Source organism: Callospermophilus lateralis, chromosome 10, assembly GCF_048772815.1.
Source record: "Callospermophilus lateralis isolate mCalLat2 chromosome 10, mCalLat2.hap1, whole genome shotgun sequence".
NCBI lineage: Eukaryota > Metazoa > Chordata > Mammalia > Rodentia > Sciuridae > Callospermophilus > Callospermophilus lateralis.
This window is the reverse complement of record NC_135314.1, coordinates 129967337-129977633: the sequence shown is the minus strand read 5'-3', so window position 1 is coordinate 129977633 and position 10297 is coordinate 129967337. Positions and strand designations below refer to the sequence as shown.

Sequence of the window (10297 nt, the reverse complement as noted above, 5' to 3'; positions counted from 1 at the left end):
GGTAGGTCTTCAGACAGCAGGGTCCCCTCTCTGAAAATCTGAGGCTCAGGACAGGGACTGCTTCCCTGAGTTTGTAACTTTGACATGGTCTCTGCTGAAAAGGTACTAACCTTGAGATCTTGTGAGGTTTGTGTAGAGTCTTGGACAGACACCCTTTAATTTATAGAGGGCTTGGCATGGGTTGGGTTCTTCTGTCTTCTTCCTGGGTCTCCTCTCCCTGTCTCTTTTCCCCTTATGCTGAGCTTGGTAGGTGTACAGGGCCCATAACTAGCCCAAATCAGAGCAGGGTTGAGTGAGAGACTCAGGGAGGTATCCCAGGAGCTTCTCAGCCTAGTTAGTTACACCACTCTCCCCATGACCCCTGAGTCCCTGGGAATTGGATGTGAGGAGGGACAGAGTCAGAAGGGGAAGCTGGGGAAAAAAAGAGGCAGCCACTTTTAGGTTCCACTTTTCCCTTTCTGTTTGTCTCTCTATTTCTCTGCAGGAGCTGGGTCCCTTCTCATCTCTCTTCCTGTTTGTCCTTTCCTGGTCCCTTTCTCCTCCTCTCTTTGCCTTTGCTGCTTCTATCCTAATCCCCTGGAGACCAGCATATGCTGGACCTATCCATCCCCTTTGGAGCCATGGGATCGCTGCTTGGGCTCCTGGCACTGCTGCTGCTGTCGGGTGCTGTGGCTGAGGGCCCGGCCAAGAAGGTGCTGACCCTGGAGGGGGACCTGGTGCTGGGTGGGCTGTTCCCAGTGCACCAGAAGGGTGGTCCAGCTGAGGAGTGTGGTCCTGTCAATGAGCATCGTGGCATCCAGCGCCTGGAGGCCATGCTTTTCGCACTGGACCGTATCAACCACGACCCCCACCTGCTGCCTGGGGTGCGCCTGGGTGCACACATCCTTGACAGCTGTTCCAAGGACACATATGCCCTGGAGCAGGCACTGGACTTTGTACGTGCCTCTCTCAGCAGAGGTGCTGATGGCTCTCGCCATATCTGCCCCGACGGCTCTTATGCCACCCACGGTGATGCTCCCACTGCTATCACTGGTGTCATTGGCGGCTCCTACAGTGACGTTTCCATCCAGGTATGTGGAGGCCACCCAAATGAGGGCTGGGGAGGAAGGCTGGAGGTGGTGACCTAGAATTCCTGCTGAGCAGAGGCTCCAGTACTGCCCTGCATGGAAAGGGGGGACCAGCAGCTTCTTTTAAGTAGCTTTTTATAGAAGACTAAAAGAATGCTCTGTCACATAATAGGGTTGATTTCTAGAGATTGTGTAAGAGAAACTCCCCTAAGGAAAAAAAAAGAAAAGGGAAACACCACACACTAAACACACACACACACACACACACACGCACACGCACACGCACACACACACTGTGATGATGTTAAACAACCTGAGAGGCCAGACCTCTGGAGTCAGTTTCTGGGTTTAAACTCTGGCTCTCCCACATGCTAACTTGCATGACTCTAAATAGGTTTCCCCCCCCGCCCCCCCCCCCCCCCCCCCCGTGTCTTAGTTTTCTCATAAAATGGAATTTATAGCTGGGTGTGGTGGACATGCCCATAATCCCAGCAACTTGGGAGGTGTAGGCAGGAAGATGGCAAATTTGAGGCCAGCCTGGGCAATTTAGTGAGACCCTGTTTCAAAATAAAAAGTGCTGAGGATGATGCTCGATGGTAGTGCCTAGCATGTGGGAAGCCCTGGGTTCAATTCCCAATTTCCAGTACCAAAATACACACACACACACACACACACACACACACAATTGGATTCAAAATATTTTCTACTTTTAGGTTTCTAGTGAAAATTTAATGAGCAAAGTATGTATCCGAGGGCCTGGAAAGTCATGAGGGCACAAAAAATCTTAACTGCTATTGTTATTAACCAATTTTATAGATGAGTAAACAGGCAGAGAGAGAGGAGGTGTCACAAGCCAAGTTGTGGCAAAGGGGAGATGCAAAGTCAATGCTCTTAGCCCAATTTTTCAAGACCATCTCTTTCTGGATTAGAGCAAGGTAGGCAGATAGAACCCAGGAGAAGCCAGAGGAGAGAAATAAGATGGGTAATCAGGAGGAAGAAAAACAATGTGTGTGGAAATAAGGGATAAGGTACCCTAGGGTCTTTGGAGGTGAAAGATTTGAGGAGGTAACATGAGGAAATATTCCTCACCCCTGCCCCTGCCCTGCCCTCTCACAAGGGCCAGCACAAGGTGTATTGTTGTGTTGCTGGGCTTCAGCAGAGATTGCTGGCCCAGCTAACTTCCCTTTGCTGCTTCCTGGGCTGTCTCCTGGGCACACCTGGTTGATTTGACCCAGGTGGGATTCTCTTGCTCCTTGACTGTGTCCAACCTCTTGCCCAGATCCTCACTTGCAAGTGCCCTGTGTAGTCTGTTGGAAGATGAGGCCAGAACTGGGGCCCTGGCTGGGGACCATATTGGGGCCTTGGCTAGGACCTCAGCTTCCTTTAGGAGACCAGCAGAGAGCATTGCTATTAGACCCCTGACCTGGAATGCTTGTTTAAGAGAAATGAAGCAGAGGCAGGAACCATCAAGTGGTCCTGCTAGTCCCAACTATTGGGAGTAACTGGATGGCAGTTTGATCAAGGGTGACTGTGCCAGCATCTGCATCTGCAGCCCTGACTGGGGACAGGGGTGGGTGGGCATCCTCCCACCTGTTGATGTCTTCATTAGGAGCCTCTGAGGTGCTTTCCCAGCCCTGCTCCTTTACATAGTTCTTGTCAAGATCCCATGAATTTATTTCCAGGAGCTGGGTTACCTGCTTCCCATCCTAGGCTGCCAGCCTTCTGTAGCAGGGACCACACATCAGCATTCCCGTCTCTTCTCTCTTGCCCATATCCCTATTAGCTTCCATATGCCAGGAGCTGTAGTGTCTGTGCAGTATCATTTTTATGTGCTCAGCAGCCTTGAAAGGGTAAGAAACTGAGTCTCAGTGTGCAGCTAAATATCAACCTTTCTTAGTCCCCTGCCTTGCATCTGGTTGAGGTGTGATTCAGGACCCTGGGGCCTTAGCCCTGGATCTTCTCCCTCAGCCCTTGAGAAGGGGCAGAAACTTCCCACTCCTAGGTTGAAGACACGTCAAATTAAGATTTGATTTTAGGTGCCCCTCTGTAATTCCAGAACTTGGACTCTGGGACTGAGGCAGCAAATTTGAGGCCAGCTTCAACAACTTAATGATACCCCGTCTCAAAAAATGAAAAGGACTGGAGATATAGTTTGATGGTAAAGCACCCTGGTTCAATCCCCAGTATCGCACACACATACAAAAATTAAGATTTGGCCTTTTGAGAAAGGGAAACCTTAGGGCTATCCTGCGTGGATGCTTAAGTGCTAGATGTGGGGATTGCCCTGTTTCTAGTGTTCATTTGATCTGTTCTCTTATCTTTGCCTTCTCTACCCTGCTTCCCAGGTGGCCAACCTTCTGCGGCTATTTCAAATCCCACAGATCAGCTATGCTTCCACCAGTGCCAAGTTGAGTGACAAGTCCCGCTATGACTACTTTGCACGCACAGTGCCCCCTGACTTTTTCCAAGCCAAGGCCATGGCTGAAATTCTCCGCTTCTTCAACTGGACCTATGTATCCACTGTGGCATCCGAGGGTGACTATGGCGAGACAGGCATTGAGGCCTTTGAGCTAGAGGCTCGTGCTCGCAACATCTGTGTGGCTACCTCAGAGAAGGTGGGCCGTGCCATGAGCCGTGCAGCCTTTGAGGGTGTGGTGCGTGCACTGCTGCAGAAGCCCAGTGCCCGTGTGGCTGTCCTGTTCACCCGTTCTGAGGATGCTCGGGAGCTGCTTGCTGCCACCCAGCGCCTCAATGCCAGCTTTACCTGGGTGGCCAGTGATGGCTGGGGGGCCCTGGAGAGTGTGGTCGCAGGCAGCGAGGGGGCTGCTGAGGGTGCCATCACCATCGAGTTGGCCTCTTACCCTATCAGTGACTTTGCCTCCTATTTCCAGAACCTGGACCCCTGGAACAACAGCCGGAACCCCTGGTTCCGTGAGTTCTGGGAGCAGAGGTTCCGCTGCAGCTTCCGGCAGAGAGACTGTGCAGCTCACTCTCTGCGGGCCGTGCCCTTTGAGCAGGAGTCCAAGATTATGTTTGTGGTCAATGCAGTGTATGCCATGGCCCACGCACTGCACAACATGCACCGTGCCCTCTGCCCCAACACCACCCATCTATGCGATGCGATGCGTCCTGTCAACGGGCGCCGCCTCTACAAGGACTTCGTACTCAATGTCAAGTTTGATGGTAATAGTGCTGGCTAGTGTCCATCAGCTTGCTGACTCTCTTAGAGAAAAGAGGGAAAACAGATTTTCATATTCTGTTACTTAGCTAAAGAAACATAGCATAGCACAAGCAGAGAACTCTTCCAGGGGGCTGGTGTCAGAGCCAGGACAAGGACTACTAGGCAGAGGGGACTAGAACTGGAGCCTGGGCTGAGGTTTTGCTTCTGTTCTTTTTGTAGCACTGGGAATTGAACCCAGGGCCTCATACATGCTGGGCAAGCGGTCTACCACTGAGATACAACCCCAGCCCTTTTTATTGTTTAGTTTTAGATATGGTATCTCTAAATTGCCCCAGCTGGCCTCTAATTTGTGGTCCTCCTAACTCAGCCTCTCAAGTAGTTGGGGTTATAGGTGTGTGCTGTCACACCTGGCTTGCTGAGGTTCAACTTCCTGAGAGACCCTTCGAGATAGGAGACCTCTGGCCTTTTCCTGCTAGGTCTTTGGCTCCTGCTCGTTCTTGCCCTGTCTCCTGACTCCTTATCTTGCTTGGGGTGGAAACCAGGGGATTCCTAATCCATTCTTAGATAGCTGCGAGAGAGTCTGAATCAGACTAGATTGAGGGCAAGCATTGAAATGACATTCTTTTTAGGGAAAACTTCTATTCCTAATCTTTATTTGCCATCTAAAGTGGTCCTGGTGTCTTCAAATCAAAAGTTAAAATACTTGTTTTAAGAACAATGAGAATCATTTAGTCATCACTAGGTTTCAGAAAGAATCATTTTGGGAGCAATGAGAGAGGCTGCCAGAACTGACATAGCTTGAAAGCCCTGGCGCAGGGTTAAGACAAAGAGTACAGTCATCCTCAATATCCATGTTTCTAGGCTTTCTATGGACACCAAAGTCTGGGGTTGTTTATCCCTTATATAAAATTGTATAGTATTTGCATATAACTTATATCTGTCTTCCTGTATACTTTAAAATATCTCTCAATACTAAATGCAATGTAAATGCTATGTAAATAGTTTTACTGTATTGTTGAAGGAATAACAACAACAACAACAACAAAAAGCCTGTGCATGTTAGGTATAGATGCAACCCTCATAGAACTAATTGATTTTAAAAATTGTTATTTTGATTCTGAGTTGGTTGACTCTGCAGCTACAGAACCTGTGTCAACTATAATTTCAATAAGATTGATGTTCAGAGTTGTGATAGAATGAGAATAGAGGTTAGAGTTGGAATGTGGGCTCCGATTGAGTGGATGTTAGAGGAAGGCTATATTCAGTCTACTGGGCTTGGATAGAATTATGGTTGGGCTAGAAATGGATTTTGAGAACTTTGACACTGACTGGAAAAAGTAAGAGTTTGGAGGATCTTGGGTTTGAATTCAGGCTAAACCATTCACTCATGGAGACTTAAGAATGTTTTCTTGAACTCTGATTTCTCACTGGGATCAGGGAAGGTGTAGTCCTGACTCCTGAGCCTGGCTGAGCCATGTGAGGTTCACAGGGGATGAAGTGGGGGTGGAGAGTGGCAATGACCATTCTGTGAAGGGAACTGGTTGAAGGTGACACTGAGATTGTGATTCTGTTTGTACTGGAATCAGTGTTAGGGCTGGTGGGGGATGGAGCTGAGGTTATTGTTAGGAATAGTGGGACCTGGATTGCACCTGAGGCTGGACTTAGCTTTGGGTTCTCTGTGTTAAGTTTGAGGAGGGAGCTGTGTTGTGATAAAGTTGGGGTTTGGGGCCTGGAGGTTGGAAGGTGTTAGAGACTAGGTCTAAGGTTGGATTTCGCAAGTCATGGTTGGGGATTGGTATAGGCATTAGATTTGTGGAAATCACTTGGCTTTAAGGCTGGGGTTACCTTTGGAGTTTAGGATTGGTGAAGACTGAGGTTTGATGCTAGAATTTAGGGGTTAGAATTTGTTGTAACCTCCTAGAAAAATGACTAGGGTTAAGATGGGCTTTAGTATTGGGGTGAGGATTGGAAGAGCTACTGATGGCCTTAGCTTTGGGATTGGATCCATTGAGGGTGAGGGTTGAGTTTCCATTAGGATAACCCACTGATCCAACCTTTTCTTCCTTCCCTCCCCCATCTCAGCCCCCTTCCGCCCAGCTGAAACTCACAATGAGGTCCGCTTCGACCGCTTTGGTGATGGTATTGGCCGCTACAACATCTTTACCTATCTGCGGGCAGGCAATGGGCACTATCGTTACCAGAAGGTGGGATATTGGGCAGAAGGCCTGACTCTGGACACCAGCCTCATCCCATGGGCCTCACCTTCTGCTGGACCCCTGCCTGCCTCTCGCTGCAGTGAGCCCTGTCTTCAGAACGAGGTGAAGAGCGTGCAGCCAGGTGAAGTTTGCTGCTGGCTCTGTATCCCCTGCCAGCCCTATGAGTACCGGTTGGATGAGTTTACCTGTGCTGACTGCGGTCTGGGCTACTGGCCAAATGCCAGCCTGACTGGCTGCTTTGAGCTGCCCCAGGAGTACATCCGCTGGGGTGATGCTTGGGCAGTGGGACCTGTCACCATCGCCTGCCTCGGTGCCCTGGCCACCCTCTTTGTGCTGGGTGTCTTTGTACGGCACAATGCCACTCCTGTGGTCAAGGCCTCGGGTCGGGAGCTCTGCTACATTCTGCTGGGTGGTGTTTTCCTCTGCTACTGCATGACCTTCATCTTCATTGCCAAGCCATCCACGGCTGTGTGCACCTTACGGCGCCTTGGTTTGGGCACTGCCTTCTCTGTCTGCTACTCAGCCCTGCTCACCAAGACTAACCGCATTGCGCGCATCTTCGGTGGGCCCCGGGAGGGAGCCCAGAGACCACGCTTTATCAGTCCTGCCTCACAAGTCGCCATCTGCCTGGCACTTATCTCAGGCCAGCTGCTCATTGTAGCTGCCTGGCTGGTGGTGGAGGCACCGGGCACAGGCAAAGAGACAGCCCCTGAACGGCGGGAGGTGGTGACACTGCGCTGTAACCACCGTGATGCAAGCATGCTGGGCTCTCTGGCATACAACGTGCTCCTCATCGCACTCTGCACGCTCTATGCCTTCAAGACCCGCAAGTGCCCCGAAAATTTCAATGAGGCCAAGTTCATTGGCTTCACCATGTACACCACGTGCATCATCTGGCTGGCATTCCTGCCCATCTTCTATGTCACCTCCAGTGACTATCGGGTGAGCTGCCTGCTGCAGAGGTGGGAGGGGATGGGATGCTGGACTCTTGGTTTCCTGGTATTTCATTTCATCTCCTGATAATTGATGCTCCAAGAGCTTATATGTTCACTCAGGGACCCATAGCTTGTGTGAACCCTATAGGAAGGTGAAAGGGATGAGTAGGGACTGGGCAGAAAAGTGCGGAACTCAAGTTAGAGTTAGAAGAGATGTCAACCAGGCTTGGTGGTACACGCCTGTAATCCCATTGGCTTGAAAAGTTGAGGCAAGAGGATCATGAGTTCAAAGCCAGTCTCAGCAACTAAGTGAGGTTCTAAAGCAACTCAGCAAGACCCTGTCTCTAAATAAAATATATATGGCTCTAAATATAAACATATGTATGGCTGGAGATGTGATGGCTAAGCACTCCTGGGTTCAATCCCTGATACCAAAAGGAAAAGAGAGAGAGAGAGAAAGAGAGAGAGATGTCAGTATTCCAATGTCATTCCTAAACTGGCAGGAGATGGGGTGCAGAAATATGTTCCAGGGGTTTAAGGGTTTGACTAGAGAGGAGGTCTACAGATGAAAGATGAAGCAAAGAAGGTAGGGGGAGGAGAGGAAGGGTTGACAAAGGTTAAATCAGATGAAAGCTATATTCCAGTTTGTGGCTTCCAAACAAATTTGGTTTTATCTGACACTGTCTCAGTGGGTATCCTCAGCTCCAAGGGGCAATGGATACTTTAAATGGGGTGAACAGAAAAGGCCTCTCAGAGGAGAACAGGTGAGCTGGCCTCTGACTGACAAGAGAATCATCTTGGTTAATCCTCATGACTCTGGAGTAAGCTCCATGGCTCTCCCATTTTACTGACAAAGAAACAGGGCCTTGGAAAGTCAACCCTGTGCCTGAGGTCACATAGCTTGAGAATGCAGTGTAGGGTCTGAATCGACAATCTTAACAATTAAAGGAGCAGGAAAATAGTGGCAAACATCCTGGCAAAGGTTCTTTCCCCAGGACAGAAGTGTGGTGGTGCAGTGCTGGGGCCCAGGGATCTCTGGGCTTGGCTGCTCTGCTTGCAACTGCTGGGTCACCACCTGGAGGCTAGGATTAAGAGGGAATCTGCTTTGACTTAGCCTGAATGTGCATATAATTTGCATTTTCATGCCAATCATAGCTAAGGACTCACCCAGGGCATACATATACACAATAGTCAACCATGCATGCACAAACACATATACCAGCACATATACAGACACATGCATGCACATTTTTTTACACATCCTGGCATACACACACACAGTTCCCTCCCTGCACACAGTCCATACCCATACATCCTATACCCACAAACACTTGTACACACACAGACCTGTACACTCACTACTGCACATACATACATACACTCAGATATGCAGTGGTGGACATACCAGCTCCTCCACATATGCATACGTTCCTATATATGCATGCACCCCAGCATGTTCAACCCCACAGCTGAACTTTGGGATCCCTGGGCAAACAGTCTACCAGGACAGATGCTGGGACTGTGCCCACCAAGGTCCAGTAGATGCTTACTGTCTCTCCCACGTCCTGGGAAGGGGGTTCTAGGGGCCAGGCCCAGCCTTTGGGACAGACATCCTTGACCTGTGCCTGCTTCCCCACTCAACCCCTGCAGGTACAGACCACCACCATGTGCGTGTCAGTCAGCCTCAGTGGCTCTGTGGTACTTGGCTGCCTCTTCGCACCCAAGCTACACATCATCCTCTTCCAGCCGCAGAAGAATGTGGTTAGTCATCGGGCACCCACCAGCCGCTTTGGCAGTGCTGCCGCCAGGGCCAGCTCCAGCCCTGGCCAAGGTCAGCATCATAAGCACCCCTTCCTACCTGAGTTCCCCTTCCCAACCCATCTCCTCAGGTGTGGTCTACTCCTCCATTGCTGAGATTCCTTGTCGGGGGATGGGGTGCCCTCAGGATGACACTGAACATAAGAGGGTGGCAGGGGGACATGCTTCCCTCCACAGCTCTACTTTCCCTGCTTCCTACTCTTTATGGAGGATTCAGGGTCATCTCCAACTTCTGGTTTTCTTTCCCTAGGGTCTGGCTCACAGTTTGTCCCCACTGTTTGCAATGGCCGTGAGGTGGTGGACTCAACAACGTCATCGCTTTGAAGACCCTACATTTCTGCCCTGATATGGCTGTTCCCTGGAACCCAGTGTAGATAGTGTCCATGGTCAGGAGGAAATTGGCTGGAGCAACGCAATAATACCCACCCCATGCCCACCCCAAAGTCACTTACCCACCTGCTTGTCCCAACCAACCCTTCAGAATCAGAAGTCAGTGTCCTTGGCCAGGGAGCCTTTGCAATGGCCACCAGCTGCCCTTGTAGCTGTGTCCTCTGCTTGCCAGGCCCAGGGCTCAGAGGGGAGAGTGCCCTGGCACGGGGTGGGGGGATGGGGGGAGTGACTGAGGATCGTAGGCCCCAATCCCTAATCAGCAAAGGTGCTTCCAGCCCAACTCCTCTCTCCCCTAGGGCCTTTTTAATTTTTTATATGTTACTCTAGGATGGGCAGGGTGGTTGTTGTGGGGGCTGTCCCTGTCTCTGAACAGTAGTTTGTCCTGTGGTTTATTTTGTATTATCTGTAAATAAAGTGTCTTTATTTAAAAAAAAAATCACTCTTAATCCTTGACCCAGAGAAGCCCTGTCCCCTCTTCCCAGCCTCCCAAGTCTTTATTCTGCTAGTATTTGCCGCTGTACTCTGTTCCTGATGTTAGGATTTGGAAACCACTGAGACAAACCCAGCCCTGTCTTTGGGGAGGTTGAAAATGAATAAACCATCTTCATTTTAAAGGAGACGCCACAGGCTGGCCAAGGCACACCTGGTGTGGAGTGACTGTGATCTCTGGGGATCAGTGATCTTTTCCAT

General features: G+C 50.2%; 1 protein-coding gene across 1 annotated transcript; it reads left to right on the top strand.

Annotated features, from left to right (window-relative positions):
• The first annotated feature begins 620 nt into the window (after positions 1–620).
• Positions 621–9705, top strand: Grm2 (glutamate metabotropic receptor 2). The gene is made up of 5 exons (XM_076868326.2): positions 621–1070; positions 3413–4250; positions 6331–7406; positions 9050–9230; positions 9468–9705. Exons 1-5 carry the CDS (start codon positions 621–623, stop codon positions 9539–9541), a joined length of 2619 nt encoding a protein of 872 aa, XP_076724441.1. The 3' UTR covers positions 9542–9705.
• Positions 9706–10297: the final 592 nt, after the last annotated feature.

Bases quoted from the DNA above. Each gene is read 5' to 3' on its own strand.
- Grm2 (XM_076868326.2), top strand. From the start codon at position 621: ATGGGATCGCTGCTTGGGCTCCTGGCACTGCTGCTGCTGTCGGGTGCT. The intron at 4,251-6,330 runs GTAATAGTGCTG...CCCCCATCTCAG, and splicing joins ACTCAATGTCAAGTTTGATG to CCCCCTTCCGCCCAGCTGAA. The intron at 7,407-9,049 runs GTGAGCTGCCTG...CAACCCCTGCAG, and splicing joins TCACCTCCAGTGACTATCGG to GTACAGACCACCACCATGTG.